Source organism: Cavia porcellus, unplaced genomic scaffold, assembly GCF_034190915.1.
Source record: "Cavia porcellus strain 051 isolate PalLab524CR breed Dunkin Hartley unplaced genomic scaffold, mCavPor4.1 scaffold_27, whole genome shotgun sequence".
In the NCBI taxonomy this organism is placed as follows: Eukaryota; Metazoa; Chordata; class Mammalia; order Rodentia; family Caviidae; genus Cavia; species Cavia porcellus.
In genome coordinates, this window is record NW_026947510.1 from 40,864,526 (window position 1) to 40,883,154 (window position 18,629).

An 18,629-nucleotide genomic window follows, 5' to 3' on the forward strand; every position below is an offset into this window, starting at 1 on the left:
TATTTTAAGATATCTGCCTCAAGCGTATGGCATAAAAGAATCTGAAATTTCTACTGTTAGTCAATGGCAAGTTACTTATATTATGATGGTTTTATTCCTACATTAGTGGCTCAACGAACTGCTGAATTGCAGTTACAGACTATAAAAATGAAAGTGTGCTTTTTTCCCATTTGCATTTATAGAGCTCTAGAGTCTGTCTGTGGACTCCATATAAAGTACTCCTGAATTGGAGAGTAAAAAAAAAATCCCACATGTATGAGATTGACATGGGAAAACATACCAATGATAAGTGATTTATGGTATAATATACTGTAACAATACTTTAGTGTATTTTTCAAAAAAAGAAAATTATCTTTAGAACACACAAATAAGGATGGCAGATAACTGAAGGAATTTGTACCAATTGCATTTGTACCAATTACAACAAAAGTTCTGTTTCAATTTTGAACAAATGAGAAGTATGAACCCCAGTGAGCTGTTCATAATATATGTTCGTCAAAAGATAGAAAAAAGATGAAAGTATGTCTATTTTCCCCCACTTCTGGGAGAAAGTTTTTAACAGTGTTTTAAGTAACGGAACAGTTAAACACATTCTAGATACTTCAAGGAACGATGTAGTTCAGTATAAACCATTCTTATCTCAAATGATAAATAATAAGTGCTCTGTAATATAAGAAAAATTTTGAAGAGAATCTTATTCTATCACTATAGAAAAGTAAAACAAAGTGCTATAAAACAAAATACCATAAAAATTTTGCTAAACATGGAAAATGCTCAGTTTTTCTAGGAGAGCTTCTACACCTTACTAATGAAGTCTTTGTGGGAACTATCACCCCACACACACACACACATAGTGCAGAGATTTGTGTTAGGATCTCAAATACACTTTGACAAAGATGGGGAGTAAAATCCTTTTGGAGCCAGATAACTTGATTTGCAGATCCCAAAAGACATTTTGTTTTACCTTTCTGTTTTGCATTACATGCAAAAGAAGAACATTTGTAAAACTTCTGCTAGCTTTATTTTCCATTTAATGCAGTCACGATAAACCAGTAAAATGTCTCTTTACTTTTACACCAGGTAAAGTGGTGCTTTGTCAAGGAATTACCTTGATTTTGGTGCTTTCTTTCAGAGAGTGTGGAGCAGGGACATTTGTCAATTTTGCATCCTTAGAGAGGGATGGAAAACTGCCCTACAATTGGTGAGTATTGTTTTGGAACAAACCTTTATGTAGCGTAGCTATGCTGCATGTGTGCCAAACTCAACTACACTTCCTTTAAGGGATAATTAGGTTTGTCTGTTTCCTTGTGATAATTTCAGTGAAAGCTGATTTTTCAATGGCTAGATCATCACAGGATATGATAGTTTCTATAATCTTAATATAATTATGAAGCATGGAAAGTGTCTTAGTTTGTTCTACATTACTATATTGCTCAAAGGACTAAAATAGTCATGCAAGCAGGCCCAAACTATGCTGAAGAGGGCAGAAACGTGGGAGCTATACTGGACAAGTGGTAGCTGAAAGCCAAAGAGACTGCTTGAGATAGGGCTGCATCGCTGTGTTAAAATTCATGCTTCCATTCTGCTCTACAATTAAGAAGTGTACAGCTCAGATCACTCAACTCTGTGATGTCTGATAAGAAAACATGGCCTCATTTTTCTTTACACTTGAATATTAAGGACCCAGAGGGAGGAGATGTTTGGGAAATAAAAAAGCATTGGTTGAAATTCCATTGGCTGACCTTATAACTAACAATAATATGCAAAAATTAACAGTCCTATCCAGTTGATTCAAAACCCAAAAAAATCTACTAATTGGGTAAATGTTTAACATGAAGCCAGACTGTTTCTGTTGCAAGCAACCATACAAGTGCATTTTTAAGTACACACATATTTACAATATATTTAAATATATACATTTCATATCAATCCTGGGTAAGTGATTTTTTTTTCTATTTTCCAGCACACCCCCTCCCCAAACAGTTAATTTTAAAGAAATATGTATGTATAACTATAAATTTTACCTCAGAATCAGGAAGGGAAGGAAAGACTATATGAATTTCACTTGTGTGAGTGTGAAAATCTAATTGAAAAAGAATTTTTAAAGAGACAGTATGTAGTGCCATGTGAGATTTTAACATATATAGATTTTTGCTTTTAAACTATGATTAATCAAACTTTAAAGAAAGAGTCTTGTAAATTCTTGATGCTGAAAATTTAGGAAATGTCACTTGGTTTGTTCAAATATTTCTGCACCTTTCCTGAGATTAAAGGCCTGCCTCATTGATCCTTAAAAAGGCTTAATCTTACGTGTAATGCCAGCTACTTGGAAGGTTAAGGCAGAAGATCATGAGTTCAAAGCCAACCAGGGCAACTTAGTGAGAGTCTATCTTAAAAGTTTAGAAATCAATCATAATTAAAAGGGCTAGAGATGTAGCTCAGTGCTCTCTGGTTCAATTCTCAGGAAAGAAGGAAGGAAGGAAGGAGGGAAGGAGAAAAAGAGGGAGAGAAGGGAGAGGGGCCTGTTCCTGAGAGCCGTGGTGTAAGCAATGCAGAGCCCATCTAGGAACTGACCCATCTACACGTGCAACTCAAGAGAGCTATGAATTAACTAACTTTATAATCAGTCACAATTTGTAGTATTTCTGGGAGACTGGTTTGGAGGAAAATTGAAGCAAAAGAGAATTCACTTCAGGACCCCTGTAAAGTGAAGTAAATTCTTCTGCAGATCCTGACAAAGACATTGTTGCCAGTGGTCGTGTTTTCTGCCTGGCTGAGCAGAGCTGTCTCACTGGGGATTTGTTTTAACTAAAGTGACAAGGTGACAGAACTTTCTTCTCTAATTCTGAGAATAGATGCAGCCAGGGGATATTTTTAAATCGACATGGATGGATATTCTGTTTTATAAGAGGTTTGGATAGCTGAAATTGTATTCAAACCAGGCATTTTAAATCAAAGGTCTGGATTCAAATTAAAGTAAAACTCTGTGATTTTGCTTCTACTGCACTATCAGTGAAATAATAGACCACACAATTGGTGAGCTGTCTATTTTAAATGAATAGTACCTGAGTATCAAATACATCATACCTTTGTTTTCAGGAATATTTTTAGAAATTACAAGACAATTTAAACCAAGTATAATATAGAAAGTCACAAATAGTAGCACAGCTTTATAATTCCATTCCCCAAAAGCTTCTGTTAACAGAATCAGTGTAAGTAATCTGACCATATATCTCTCCTCCCACCAGCTGCCAGTTAGCTATCAAATGATATTATAGAGGTTTCTTAAAATAGGTGTAAGCGTTAGAAAGGTAGCACCTAAGAGTAACTAATGAGGCACTTGGGAGCCTCATTTAACTGAATGCAAAATGTAATCACCTAATAGCAGACTGACACAAAATAAATTCAGTGAATTATATCTGATTATAATAAGGTCTTGTGTGAATAAAAACTGATTTTGTCAATATTGTAGCACTTAAGAACTCAAGTTTAAATTTCATAGATTGGAGTAATATTTAATTGTAATTAAGGTGCTTGTCATATTAATTGATCCCAATAGGTAATTTACTGATCTCTGTTCACAGTTGATATTACTAACTCTTGCACTTTTTCATCTTTACATCTGTTATCTATTAATGCTCACAGGCGTAGGAGTATATTTGCTTTCTTAACCCTGTTACCTTCATGTCTTTGGACTGATTACCTTTTGGCATTTTATATTAATCCTTGGTAAGTGATTTTTTTTTACTGTTTACCTAACACATAATCTCTAAAAGTTAGCTTTTAAAAAGTAAATGAAAAGGAAAGTTTTCTTTTTAATGATTCCATGTGTTTGGCAGCATCTGAAATCATTCATCATGTGTTTAAATGCGATAAAACAGAGCCTGGTACCATGACGCCTCTAGAGATTTTCCACTTTAGTTTTCTCCTCATGAAATTCTTGGCAAGTTTTTCTTTTATTTATTAGTCATTTGTTTTTTATTGAGTCAATCCACTGACCTCTCATCTTTATAAATGACCTCCTTCCCATCTCCATCCATGAAAGAGCTCCATTTTTCCAAGTGTAGAAGGACTAGAGATTACACGCTGTGTTTTAGAGCCTCTTTGTTTTTATAATGTTAACTCAGTAAATACTGAAAAGCTTTGGGCAAACTGCTTTGCATAATTTTCTTAATTCTCCCCCCTCAATCCTGTAGAGAATTATAGGCCCATTTCAGAGACGCAAAAATAGAAGTTTAAGGAGATTAACTATCTTAATATTGTATACTACCACATAAAAAGTCCAAACCCAGATCTTTGTTATTTTCTTGACTTCTAAATCATCTTATTCAAATCTTTATTCTATTTGGTTTTTCTAATATATCATAATAGTAACCTTGAATTCTCAGGCTACAAAATCCAGAAGAATGATTTTTTTCCTAAACCAGAAGAGAAATGGTAGTGGTTTATCAGGAGACTGACAAAGTCATTCATCTCAATAACAGGCAATAATACATGGTGTCTAGGTACTAAATTGTGTACAGTCAGATCCAGAAATGTGGACAGCTTGAGAAAACTCAGAAGAAAGCAGTAAAAATATCTCATGAACTGAAAACAGTGAACAAGAGGGATAAAGGAATGGGTATCAATCTGGAGGGTTATTCATTCAAAAAGAGCATTACTCAAACATTCTTCCAGGTCCCTAAGGAGAGAATAAATAGAGGTGAATGTATGATCTCAAACTGCCATGGAAGAAAGATACTTTTAAAAAACCTTTCTCAAAATAGAGATTGTTAAATAGAGAATTTATATTTTCTTTTTTTTTCTTTTGGTCTTTTTTTATCGGTACCGGGGATCGAACTCATGACTGCCTGCTTTCAAGGCAAGCGCTTATGCTGCTGAGCTAAATCCCCAGCCCCTAGAATTTATATTTTCTTTTAAAGATTTTGAGAAAAGGTAGATGTATGTAACAAAGTCCCAGGAACATACCGAAGGATCAATTTACATTCACTGTTCTTCTGTTTGTTGTTATCACAGTACTTAGAGTAAACCTTCGTGATGACTCTGTCCTTAACAATTAGTGTCAGATAGTTTTCAGGTCTGAGTAGAACACACACAGTCCAATTTGACCTTCAAAATTCACATTGACTTTTAACTCAACACCTACTCATCATAGTCAACGTTTTTATGTATTCTTAGGATACTTGTAACGAATACTTTTGAGGTATCCTTCCTAGACCTCAATTAAAACAAAAGAAATATATATAAAATGGTATATTCATGTCCTAAGTCTCTCTGACTTTCTCATTTTCCACAGTTCATTTTAAAGCTTTCATCAGGGGTGTGTGTGTGTGTGTGTGTGTGTGTGTGATGACTTTCTTAAGGTCCTGTGACAAACACATCTTCGAAGCTCAGCAAGTCCTTCCAGGGATGCCATTTATAGCACTTATCAAATTCAGTGAAGCCCAAGATAGGGAGAAAAATCCCTTCAGCGGTGTTTTGAAGAATTGTCTTGAGTCTGTTAATGTCTATCTCCAAGTGAGAAAAGAAGGCAAAACAGGACAGGAAAGTGCTTCCTGTCACTTTCAGAAAAGTTCACACATATCAACCGCTGAAAATATACCGAATACAAATTACATCCTCAGCCCTAAGCTTGTACTGTGTCAGATATAAGAGAAAATTTCATGCTTCCGCCCTTCCAGTACAGCTCAGCCTTCCTGCAATTACTTTAATTCCTTACTGTTCGCTTGGTCTCATAACTTGTGGCTATTTTCATCTGCTGTCATCTCTACATCGTCTTTTTGAATGCTTCCTTCAGATGTGATGGTCTTTGTACTTTACCTGTGAACCACAGCTACAAGTAACAAAGCTACGTTCCCCTACATTTCTGAACACATTCCCTAACTTCCTTTCTAACTCCTGGACAGTTGGCATTTTAAGTGCAAAGCTGAATTTCTTGGAAAGATATGTCCCTATTGAATTTTCCAAAAACTTGTTATGAAACTAGTGTTGGTGTAGAAAACCAGAGACACGTTCTTTGATGGTATTGTGCAAACCTTTGTCCAAGATGGTGGTCAAATTTGTGCAGCACAAGTACCCAACTGAGATAGTCCTGGGGTTCTGTTCTTCAAAGATTGTAGTCGCACAGCATGTTTCCCATGTGTTAACACTTGCATGTTTTTGCTCCAGTGCCTGCCTCGTACAGTGCTCAAGTAGTCATCTGGCTTTTCTAACTCCTGGACAGTTGGCATTTTAAATGCAAAGCTGCTCTTAGTTTAAGGAGTACAACTTGTGGTCACCACAAGCCGTATCTGGAGAATGCTACTACCTTAAGGATCTTTTTCAGATTTTATAATGGTTTCTATTCAGCTCATGTAAAAGTAACACGAAATTGGTGGGGTTTTTTTTAAAATTTTGTTTTGTTGCGTTTAAACCATTATGAATCCATCTCCACCACAACCTTATACTGTGTTTTGGAGTGAATTCCAGTGTGACTGGCTTTCCCAGACTGTCACAGCCATTTAAAAAATTTTTTAAAAACCTCATGAAGAGTGCATCTTAAATTCTTGAAGTCATTAGGGTTTTGAACTTTACCTAATATAAGGGGAAAGGACAAAATTAAAGAATTGACTAATCCCCATTCATATATATACTGGACACCTGAGGGGTATTGTCTATTGGTTATTTGGAAAATCTTTTGCAATGAAAAAGTAACACCCCAAGCACTGCCCGAAGTTTTCACTATAACACACAATCTAGCTCTTTCCTAAATTAATGAATCCTTAACTTACACATTTCAAGTGAATTTTCCCCTCACTTTTGCCTTGCAATAAGCATAGCAATTAAAAATGTAGGAAAATTCTATCACTATTGCTGTGGAATCTCATAATTCAACCCTGTACATTCCTCAGCCTTCGTATACAGGAACACTTTGGAATCAGTAAACTCTAAACAGAGCGATGAAAGTTATATACAAATCATAACATAAGAATTATTGTAGCTCCATGTCATACAAAACATGAGATAAATCACTACATTATATTGAAAGTACGCTCAATAATAAATGAGACTTCAAGAAACAACAGTGTCTTTCCGCCATGAATCAGGTTTCTGCACAGCAGTTGAATAGTAGCAGCTTAATATTTCAGCACTGAATTTATTCAGTGTCACTCCCTCCCATGCCATTTGTTTCTTCCTAGTTTGCCTTAAACCCTGCTTGAATAGGAAAGTACTTTTTGTCCCCACTCAATCTCAAGAAATATTGCAGCCTCCTGACTTTTCCAGAGCTGTCAGCCCTCTATCCTGACTTTTTGGTCTTTTAAAACACTAAAGTCATTGGCTCTTATTATACAAGATAAATGTAGAATTCCTAAAAAAAGATCAATAGACATTTCTTTAGGTTCCTGCATGCCTACAGCTCTGTCCAACATTACAGTGGTTTTTTGAAAGGACGAGAGACAGAGGCAGAGTGAAAGCTGGCATTCCAGTCTAAATTCTAAGTAAGAAAGACAAAAAAGAATGAGAGGGAAGAAAAGGAGGAAACGAATTATTAAATAGACCATCTGCATTTAAGAGTGGTTCCTTACCTTTCCTGACCCTCCACAAGTCTCATTTACCCAGTGATGATCTCAGAAGCCCACCTAGGGTCAAATTCTTAGTTGAAACATTAAGTGCAGTTGTGAGGTTAACATAGCAAAGATGCTTTCTGCAGTTCAATTCAATAAGTATTTAGTAACCACCTGCTATATATGCCATTAATTATGCTCAGACCTCCTGGGAGATAATAGTCTATCAACAGATGTATCCACACCTGCCAGTCATAGAAGGATCATAAATGAAGAATCTTCCTCTTGAAATCTGCTATGAAAGCAAAGAAAAAGTAATGCTACACTCAACTAAAGGCTTCCAGATGTACAGATAGCAGAACATTCACAATTTTAAATACAAATGAATATTTTGATACATGGAATATTTATATCACAACTGATTATTTACTGTGGACATCTGTTTTCTGAAAATCTTGTCTGTCATGAAAATTGCTCAAAGATCTTTGAGGAACAGGGATTTAGCTCAGCTGCACAAGCACCTGCCTGGCAAGCACAAGGTCGTGAGTTCAATCCCCAGTACCCCCCCCCCAAAAGCTTGAAAATTACTTAAAACAAAATGTTTGCTGTTATATCATTTATATACTCCCATTTTAATACTTATCATCTTTATAACAGAGTAAACTGCAATAACAAAATAGTTCAATCGATACACCTTAACATTAGGTAACTTAATTACCTTACCCAGTGCATGAAATTGATTACCCTAAAAAATGTAATTAACCAAAGTATCTGTTAGCATTTCCCAGATTTAAATTTATAGAAATTAATGATTTAAGAAGAAGCATGTGATAGGTCCAATTCTTCAGAGAGCTTAAAACCTAGATCAAAAGAATAAGAACAGAATCACAGGAGAATTAGGTGAGTCATATACCCACACGGAGAACACAAATCCACATTCCTTGTGACAATGTCAGAAAAGATTATTTTACTGTTTAATCAAGGAATATAAACATTAAGAAAATCTTTTAAAAGAAACCAATACTATGCCTGCAAGTTCTTTTTATTTCCCAGTTCTCCCTTCTTGCTTGCAGAACCTGAATCATCAAGCATAGATACTTCTATATATTTAAAACTACTTTAACAACTTTATCATCAAGAATTTAAAATTGTACTTATATAAATCTTTTTGCAAAAGGAAACATAAAATGCAGTTATGCTTCTGCAACCTTATAGGTTTTTTAAAAAATGAATCTAAAATTATGATCATTATCTTCTCATTGAATGAAAAGTAATTTAACAAACCTAAAATATGTCTAATAAAATTTAGGTAAAATTGAGGTGGCTAATGTAATTAAGCTCCTCAATTTTAATCATCATTATTAATCTATTCTTTCACCTAGGTAAATTTATCATTTTTGTTTTTTTCCCCCCCTCAGGAGTAAAAATGGTTTAAAGAAGAGGAAACTGACTAAGTAAGTTTCTCTTGATACTTCACTGTAGAAGATTTCTGTCAGAATGATCTTAATTTTCTGCATTAAAAAGGCTGTTTATCCCCAAATAGAAAGGGTGTCTAAGGAAGAGGTAAGTGTGAAATCTAAGTACAATAGACCCAGGCGTGTTTGCATATCTGGATAAGAAGACCAGAGAAGAAGTTTAACAGAGTCATGCCAAGAATAAGGACAATTCTCACCATATGCAATCTGAAAAAACAGTGGATGGTTAGAATTTATACAAGTCTTGCAAGAGGAAGGATGGATTTCTAAATTTAAAAGTCTGATGTTTAGCTATACCAAAAGTGTGCAGAAACCCTCACCATATGTTTTCAAATCCTGTTTATTTCAGAGAATAGCATTTACTCTATTTGATGTTATAGTAGATGCTGTGATAATTCTGTCTAGAATATCTTTATAATAGGAAAGATTGGTACTCTATCAAGTCTGTGCTCTTATCTACTAAATTGAGTCATTTGAGTAAACTGTCACCGGATTTCAAAAGCTTATTAGATGAACACTTCCAGGACTCTTGTTAGTAAAAACTCTACATATAAAGAGAACAATTTTTAAAAATAGAGTTCATTCTCAATACATGTTTAGGATTTATACATTATTAGTATAAGCAGAGACTTAGGGATTCGGCCAGGCCTATGACATCCATGCAAATAGAGAAAACATCATGGAGTAATGCATGATACAATCCAAAAGAAAAGTTAGTATAAAAACATTTTTATTTAGGCTTGACTGACTTAAAATTTTATGGCTCAATTCAGGACAATTACTCTAAACCTACATATCAGTATGCATAGCATTGACATAGACCAGCTGGAATAGGAGAGACAAGACCAGCCTAAGCAGAAGAAGGGTATCTTCACCTTTTGTTGCTCAAAAGCAATTGATTGGATTGTCAAGAGACAGGCATGCCATAGCACATCTAGAGGACGGGGTTTGGGATCCCCTCCCCCCCAAAAAAGGGAAACTAACTCTTGAGTTTTCTCTTCCCAAGGGTCAGGGAGAGACATGGAAAAGCAAGACATGGACAGATGATTTGTAGAGTTTAGGAGTGCTATCACCTGTCCACGGCCCCAAAACAGTCACAAACCAGCTTGCTCCTTTCTTCTCATTTTCCTCTCAACCCTCCTAACTCCAGAAGCTACTTCTTTTTTTTTTTTTTTTTTTTTTTTTTTTGTCTTTTTCCTTTTTACCGGTACCAGGGATCGAACTCATGACTGCCTACTTCCAAGGCAGAAGCTACTTCTTAAGAGACTTCCCCTCTCTTTCCCATTTGAGTTTTCTTTCCTTTTTCCAAATGTCCCACCATCCCCATGTCCCTTGATTCTCCTCTATTATCTCTGCTGACCTGCCTCCTACCCGTCTTTCCCTTGCCCTCTCGTTCCACCTTTCCCCAGTGCCCAGCTCTCTCCAGCTTCTTTTCTCTCATCTTCTCCCCTGTGTTCCCATATGTTCATTCATTCATTCATCCATTCATTCATTCATTTGTTCACCCATCTTTACTTTTCCCCTCTGGGTCTTGATTTTTTCTTCTTCTAACCCAGAAGCATTTTATCTGATTGCCCCTCCCTAAACATGCTCTCATTTTCCTGAAAACAAGGTGAAAACTAAAAATGTTAAATCCAACTTTAAGGTCAGTGCCCTCCCTGTTGAAAAGCATCACCCAAAGAGTACAGTTCATTACTAATGGAGTTCATTCCAGGATGGGAGCCCCAACTTTAACCATTCCTTTGTAAGATTAGCGAGTCACAAGTAATCAAAGCTCATTGTCTCTGGGCTTTAGGATCCAGGATGCTGGACTCTTTCCTATCTCCTTTAGCCTTACCCTGGCATCAGGAAACATGGACCCAGTCTCCATGTCTACCCCAGCGATCAAGCAAGCAAGATAACATATGCATATTTCTGAACTGCAGTGTGTTTTATGAGCATGAATTTATCATTGGCATTATTTAAAATACTTAAATGTATTGTCTGGAAGGATTGCTGTCCTTTAAAATCTGCTAAAATCAAACCTGATATGGTGGCTTATGCTTATAATCCTACATACTTAGGAGACTGAGGCAAGGGACTCAGGAGTTCCAAGCCAGCTCAAACAACTCACTGGGACCCTGTCTCAGAATAAAAAATAATAAGGACTGGAAGCACAGCTCGGTGGTAGAGTACTTCTTAGCATGTGTGAGGTCCTAGGTTCAGTCCCCACCAGGAAAGAAAGAAGAAAGAAAGAAAGAAAGAAAGAAAGAAAGAAAGAAAGAAAGAAAGAAAGAAAGAAAGAAAGAAATCTACTAAAATCTTAGCATAAATTAATCTATCAGATTAGCTAAGCTACTGCTTTAAGTATCTACTAAATACTGTATTTGCAAATAAGCCATGTAACTGCAGATATACGATATAAATTGAGCCACATGTCACAAGTTTAAGGGAAAATTCAACTGTATGGACCCTACCAACATGGAAAGACCTGAGTTAGATGACAGTATATAGTAGATTGGAATCAGTAAGCTCTAGAAGAGATAACCTGCCCCCAGAAAACTATAGAGTACAAAATTTAAGACCTATTCACCATGATAAAGGAAAAAGGTGGAAATTCTGCTACAGATGTAGAAACATACATTTAGATATTGTTCCTTGGTCGTACCTCTAAGCTGGTTTGGTGTTTTTATAAGCATTCTCTCTAAGGCTGATGTCTAGACAAGCATGTCATGCACTGACCTGGCCTGTGGTCTGGGCACTGTAGCTAGTGCTACAGCTCCTGATACTTGTAAATCTGTTTAAAATGGTAAGTTTCTTTATAAACTATATTTCAACCTTATGAGGTAGATAAGACTATAGTATTTTATTAATGACAATGATGAATCCCTGAAGTATTAGGTCATTCTCCAGAATCACACTGTACATAAAGAATGATAAACTCTAATTCAAAGAAGTCTTTGAAATTTAATCCTTTATTTTTCCCATATAACAAAGTTTTTTGAATTTCACACATATGTAGAGATATCATTATTTACACATTGACATATATAATATTTTATTGCTAGAATAAAAGTCAAGTATAATTCTAGAAATTTCTCCTATCTCTTGGAAGATATATATATATATATATATATATATATATATCTTTTTAATTTCTTTTTAATTATAATACATGAGAAACTGGAGAAATAGGTCATTTTAAACAAAAATAAAACAAAACTGAGTGTTAATCTTTGAGAAGCAAAACTTCTATTTGCCTCAAGAAAGTGTGTATTTTTGAGAAATATGATGATAAATAATATATAATACACATCAACAGGATTTTTAAAACATACATTTCTTTGTGTTTGACAAAGCCCGGTTCAACTAGATGACTTTGATTCCTACATCAAGGATATGGCCAAAGATTCCGATTATAAATTTTCCCTTCAATTTGAGGTGAGTTGCATAAAACATTTTCTACTTCCTTCATGAGTAGGACATGGAATGGTTGGGTTTGTGTTGGGGTCTTTGCTCTGCTAACCAGGTGGGCTTGTGATGATTCTGTGATAGGTGAGGTAGGTGGTTGATTCAGGGCACTTTAACTGCTAGCTCAAAGCAAGTGTCTTGTGTCCTTGGATATTTGGCCAGAAATGAAAAGAAGAAAAGAAGAGATGCAGGTGTTGAGGGGAGCAGCATAGGCAGGAGAAGCCATCATTGAAAACTGGGGAAATTAAGTATAAGGGTAAAAAAGCAAATAATTCTGAGTACAGTTTCCCTTTCAGGAAATTTTAAGCATGTCTCTTGGGTAACTTAGGCCACAGGAAGGGTCGATGGCAGTAGAAACTCTCTCCCTTTGTGTCCTGGGCAGGGAACAGCCTAGGGCAGAGCTGCTGACATACTACCAAATATCTCTTTGTACAGTTTTATTTTCTTCCCTTGGAAAAAAATGGAGAGAGAAGGTTATGCATGATTTGTATAGAAAAAGAAAAGCCAATTCCTCTGGGTTTTTCCTGATGCATCTTATTTTAGTCAGCTTTCATTGCTGGGACATAATACAAAACATCCTCAATTTAAAGGAAGGGGGGTTTGTTTATGGTTCAGTCCATGGCATCTGGCTGCAAAGCAGAAGCTTCATGGTAGAAGTGTGGGGAGCAAAGCTGCTTGCTCATGACAGCCAGAGAGCCGCACACAGTAACAGTTTCAGAGGGAAAGTCAGCTAACAAATGTACCTTCATGACCCCCCCCCACTAGACACAGGAGCACTAATCTTCTAGGCATTTCTTAGCCCAGTGAAGCTGATACATCAGGATTAATGATCACACATATATATCGCTTTGTGTCTAAGACCTTGTGTTAGAACAGATAGAACTAAGTAATTGGGGAGAATAGAATCAGTCTTCACCTGCTCTTCCCATAGAGCTCACCACTCATAATAGCCTCACATTCTTTGGATCCCCACAGCGTGGCTCAAGGGGTCAGCGCTTCAGCTTAAAGGAAAAGAGAATGTGGCTTTTCTATATTTAGTAGTTTCTTTCTCAAGCGTAACTTCTTTATTAGGATTAGTATTGTTATGACTATTATTATTATAGCCTCTGCTTTGTCTCGCTCATTTTATTCACTTTTTCTTTCCCCTAATTAGCCAAATATAGCTTTAGACTCCAAAAAGTTGGGGGCTGGGGATTTAGCTCAGCGGCATAAGTGCCTGCCTTGTGAGCAAGCAGTCGTGAGTTCAATCCCTGGTACCGATAAAAAAAGGAAAAAAAGGAAAAAGACTCCAAAAAGTAACAATGGTCCTGGTGTGAGTCTTCTTATGGAGAATTTGAAGAGGTGAAGAACCTTGTACATTGTCAAATATAAAGCTTCCTATCACCACCTGTGTGGCGAGAAATTGCACAAAGAGCCTGCTCAGTTATGCACTTCCTGCAGGTGTTTAAGAAATCATAGATTTTAAACCAAATGTTACCTCTCAAAGAGAGAAAGTCAATTTGAATAAAATCTGTAGTGAGGTTGGCATTTCAGAAAAGCATATCAGTGAAAGAATATGTTTATAAGAAAGCAACAGCTGGATCTTGTGGCACAGCCTGTAACCCTAGCTCCTTGAGAAGCTAGGGCAAAATGCACAGAAGTTTGAGGTCAGCCTGGACAACTTAGCAGACCCTGTCTCAGAAACTAAAAGGGCTCAGAATGTAAAGTGTCTTGATTACTTTTCTCATCACTAAGATGAAATATACAACACCCATGAAGGAAGGTTTATTTAGCTCACAGGTTGCAGAGATTTCAGTTCATAATTGACTGGCTCCAAGGCAGGCTGTCATGGAGATAGACATTACAAGAAGGAACAGTTCATGGTGGCAGAAGACAGCAGGAGCAATAAGAAACTAGGAATAAGACAAGCCTCTTTCTGTCCCCTATATTTTATCCAGGCTACAGGGATTAGGGCAGTGCCAAACTAATCAGTGGCCTGATTTAGTAATCACCCACCCTTAATCCCAGCATTCTACCATGAATCAATCACACACCCTAGATCCAGCCACCTCTGATAAAGCCCCACCTATGACTGCGTGAGGCTTTGGAGGGACATTTAGACACAAACCATAACATAGAGCATCTCAGGTTTTAACCCACAGTACCATCACACACACATACACACACACACACACACACACACACACACACACATCAAAATTCTGCCATAAACAGTTGGATGATTCTGATAATGGGGATGCAAATGATGATATAGTTACACTTCTAATCTTACTAAAGCCACAATTTCTTAACTCCTTGAGATGATACAACACTGGTAGCTCAGCTAGGATCATTACCTCTACTGGGAACTCACAGTTTATGCCATCAAACCCAAATATAACTATTACTGTGTTTCTGAATTGCTTCATTATTTTAAATATTCAGTGTCATTTCCTGATAAAAAGAAAAGTATGTTTTAGTTGCGACATAAACATGATTCAAACTAGTTTACAACAAACGAAAAGGAGATTTATTCAAAAATAGAGATTCATCTTGTATAATTTAAGGAGGGTTTAGCAGCTAAGCAATGAGTGGCAAGGAGTGAGTTGCTGGAACCGGGGGCCAGATTCCCACCCCCTCCAGGGACCCTGCTTGTCATTTCTTATTTCTGTTATTCACTTCATCTTAACTTTCACTGCAACACAACGTATTTTTTATAGTAGAAAATGTGGCCACCAGCAGCCCCCTGAGCATCATATCCTTTTGCTTTCATATTTGCAAAGACAGCTATTGCTTTTCACATTCATAGTTTGAAAGTTAGTGGGGGAGAAATTCTGATTAACCATCCTGGGTCATGGTACCTGCTCAAACCAGCTGCAGCCAAGGACTGCAGAATCACAGGATCCATCACAGGAACAGCTAATGTGGCCAAATTAACTAAATTAAAGGAGCGGGGAGCAATATTTCCCAGCAGAGAGAGGCATGGAGAGAACCAAATAAATGATTTGCATGGAAACTTTAAGTATCTTAAAAATATCAAAAGCAGAATTGTAAATGTTGTATGCTTAAATGTTCAATTTGTTGCTTGCTGAAGACATACATTCAAGAACTAAATGACCTATTTAGGTTTATTGCATAGTGCTTATAAGAAAAGTAGGAATGAACCAAATTAGAAAGTCTAAAATCTTGATCTCCTTATCATTTGCCACTAATTAATATAGGAAACAAATTAAATGTTCTCCAAACTTGTTTCTTTACATGTAACATGTCTTTTGAACATATTGATAGTTCTCAACTAAGCAAGTACCAACCAGTCTGTTCCCTATAGGGAGTTCGGTAAAGTGGGGGTGTATTTTGGGTTGTTATAATAGTTTAGCAGGAGGTTACCCATAGTATGTAATAAAAGAAGGATAAAGATTTTCTTCAGTGAGTATGACAATAAACAATTATCTCTGCCCAATATTTTTCCATTGAGAAATGTTGGATTAAATGTGGGACAGATTCAACCAAGCTTATAACTTAGAGCTCTCCAGAGAAACCAAAAGAATTTCTCAATATGTAATTTATAACACAAATATGATGATAGATAGAGATACAGATAGAGATAAAGATACAGGTGCACAGAAAGAAGGATTGATTTATGGTTTATATGGTAGCCGTGGTGGGCAAATCCGAAATCTATGGGTCAGGCTGAGACCCAGGGAAGATCTGCAATTGCAATCTTGAGCCTGAAGGCAGCATGGATGCAGAATCCCATCCTCCCCTTTCTTTCCCTTGCGGTCACTTTATGGAGGATAATCTACCCTGCTCACAGTTTGCTGATCAAATGATCACCACTTTTTAAGAACACTAATTTCCAGCCATGTTTGATGAAGCAACTGGGCACAGCAACCTAGCCAAGATGGCACATAAGATTAAGCATCACTCTATGACTTAAAGAAGCATTTAGGATTTTTATTTATTTATTTATTTATTTATTTTAAAGAGGATAAAACAGAATAAAACCAATCAAAACAATCCAGTAGAAGAGACACAGGGCTTCAAAACTATGAAATTGACATAATGTCTCTTGATGTCTTCAAAACAGCTGCAGATAACTTCGGACAGTAAAAATCAAACAGAGTAAAATAGAATAAAAACAAAACAACGAATGCAATAAAGGATTTCAAAACAGGCCAACAGTAAATCCAAAATTGCCACCATAATATATCTTGCTATCCTTGAAACAGTTTATCCTGCCATAGGATTTCACAGAATCAAACAAAACAAAAGAGAATAAAACCCAACCCAACAAAACAATAGAAATGATATAAGACCTCAAAACAAGACCTTAGGAAACCAACAAAGGCTGCAGTCCTCAGAAGGCGATCCCTCCCCGCTAGATACCACACTCTGTACCACTATCCTCTGAACCTATGATCAGACCCCTGGCCCTAGACTTGCAAGGTCAATGAAATACCAAAGCACCACAGCATCCAACTGCACTTCACCTGCATAGCTATCAGCACAGCCTGTGTTTCTCCAGATAAGCCAGTTGCTTATGGGGTAAGGGTGGGGGTTGGTACTCCTTGCTTGCCAGCCTATGCGTCAGAAGGGGCTAGAGCCTAGCTGTTCCCAGTCCGCTGGTGGCCCATGCATAGCACTGGTTCCCAGACTGGGCTTGTTTGCTGGTGTGGCCATATTTCTCTCTCCTAGGATTTTTATTTATTATGAAGCTGCCTTCATAAATCTATTCTTAGATTATTAATCTTATATGTAATTGATCTGGTGCCAAACCCTTATGTTACATACATGCTCCAGGGTAAACAGCATGACTCCCTTTCTAGGCATCTTTTAAATCATGAGCTTACACTGTATGTTTTAGACCAATATTTGCTGAAGCAGTGACCCACTGGTCTTACCTCATTTTTCACTTGACTGTCTCCAAACATTGCCAACTCTCAGTTACATCTCACTTGCCAAATCCTCAGGTTCAGTGCCAGAGTTCCTCATCTATCTTTAACTAAGTATTGTGCTTGATTTCTGAGTGAATACCAGACCTTTCACAAGGAATTCCTCATATATCGATAGATATTGAGGCTAAAGTAAAAAAATGTTTCCAGCTCTAATGGGAAACCAAGAGGGTACAGAGGTGGTTGAAGCAGCTGGGCATAACTAAATCCAGTAGGTACACAGATACTTGTTCTGCTTATATGAATATTTACTACTTGCATTCATTTTGATGCTCACATCGAAAGATCACACTTGCAATGAGAAACTGCATCATTTATAAGCATCATGCAAATTGAAACTAATGTCTGTATTTACATATATTACCAATACAGCTCAGAGACATACATGAAGCTATCCGAGTTGCTAATTTGTGTTCACTGGATAAATTCCCTTTTCACTCTGCATCTCATTTTTGACCTTCTGGAAAGATTACCCTTCTGACAAAAATATATGATTTTCTTAAGGAAGTTTGGGACCCAGGGATTAAAACCAAGAAGTTCATCATTTTCTGACATCTTACATGAGAAGTGTTTTAAAGAAACAGACTTTAGACCTTGAAGTGTGAGCATCCACAAGATATACCATACATTGCTTGTTCTGCTATTAATTTCTGGGCTTGTGGTTGATTGTGAATGGTAAAATTCTTCACCATTTTTGTTGGGAAATGTGGTTGCGAAGATCAAAATGAAATAAACATAAATTCTCATACAGCTCACAAGCGATGGCCTTGATTTCTGGTTTTCACCTCCTTTGCAGCTGTATTTTTATATACTTCAGTGCAGTTCCCTGAAGACTTAGGTGCAGTCATTGTTGAAATAACTCACCCTGAAGCTTGTCCAATAGTTTCACGTTAGAGGAGTCTTTGCTCCCCAACCTGAGTTTCTCTCTCCTCTTGTTCCCTTTCCCTACCCCAGATTTTGATCTCTGGGCTTTTATCAATAATGTGCCCATTGACTGGACTGTTGTCCCTAAAAGATATGCTGAAGCCCAGGGCCTTGCTAGCCATTGCTAGACTTTTGAATGTGATTTCCTTCTTATCTAATATCCTGTCATCCACCTCAGATTCCCATCATCACTACACTTTCCTCTTTTTTAAGGCACATGTTATGAGTTATGTCCCTGTTTACAAAAACATTTTAAAGCCTTGTGTCTCAGTATATCAGAATTTGCCCTTATTTGGAAATAGGAT

The 18,629-nt window shown here is 36.8% G+C and overlaps 1 protein-coding gene across 2 annotated transcripts in view; it reads left to right on the forward strand.

Moving 5' to 3' along the window:
- Window positions 1–18,629, forward strand: part of Ptpro (protein tyrosine phosphatase receptor type O) — a 212,393-nt gene that overhangs the window by 170,059 nt on the left and 23,705 nt on the right. Inside the window, exons 16-19 of one of the 2 annotated variants that reach the window (XM_013153129.3) lie at window positions 1,133–1,201; window positions 3,646–3,729; window positions 8,963–8,998; window positions 12,358–12,439. In XM_013153129.3, the coding sequence (XP_013008583.2) occupies window positions 1,133–1,201; window positions 3,646–3,729; window positions 8,963–8,998; window positions 12,358–12,439 (271 nt within the window). The remainder of the gene's footprint in view (window positions 1–1,132; window positions 1,202–3,645; window positions 3,730–8,962; window positions 8,999–12,357; window positions 12,440–18,629) is intronic. The other variant, XM_023565300.2, reaches the window with a different exon arrangement.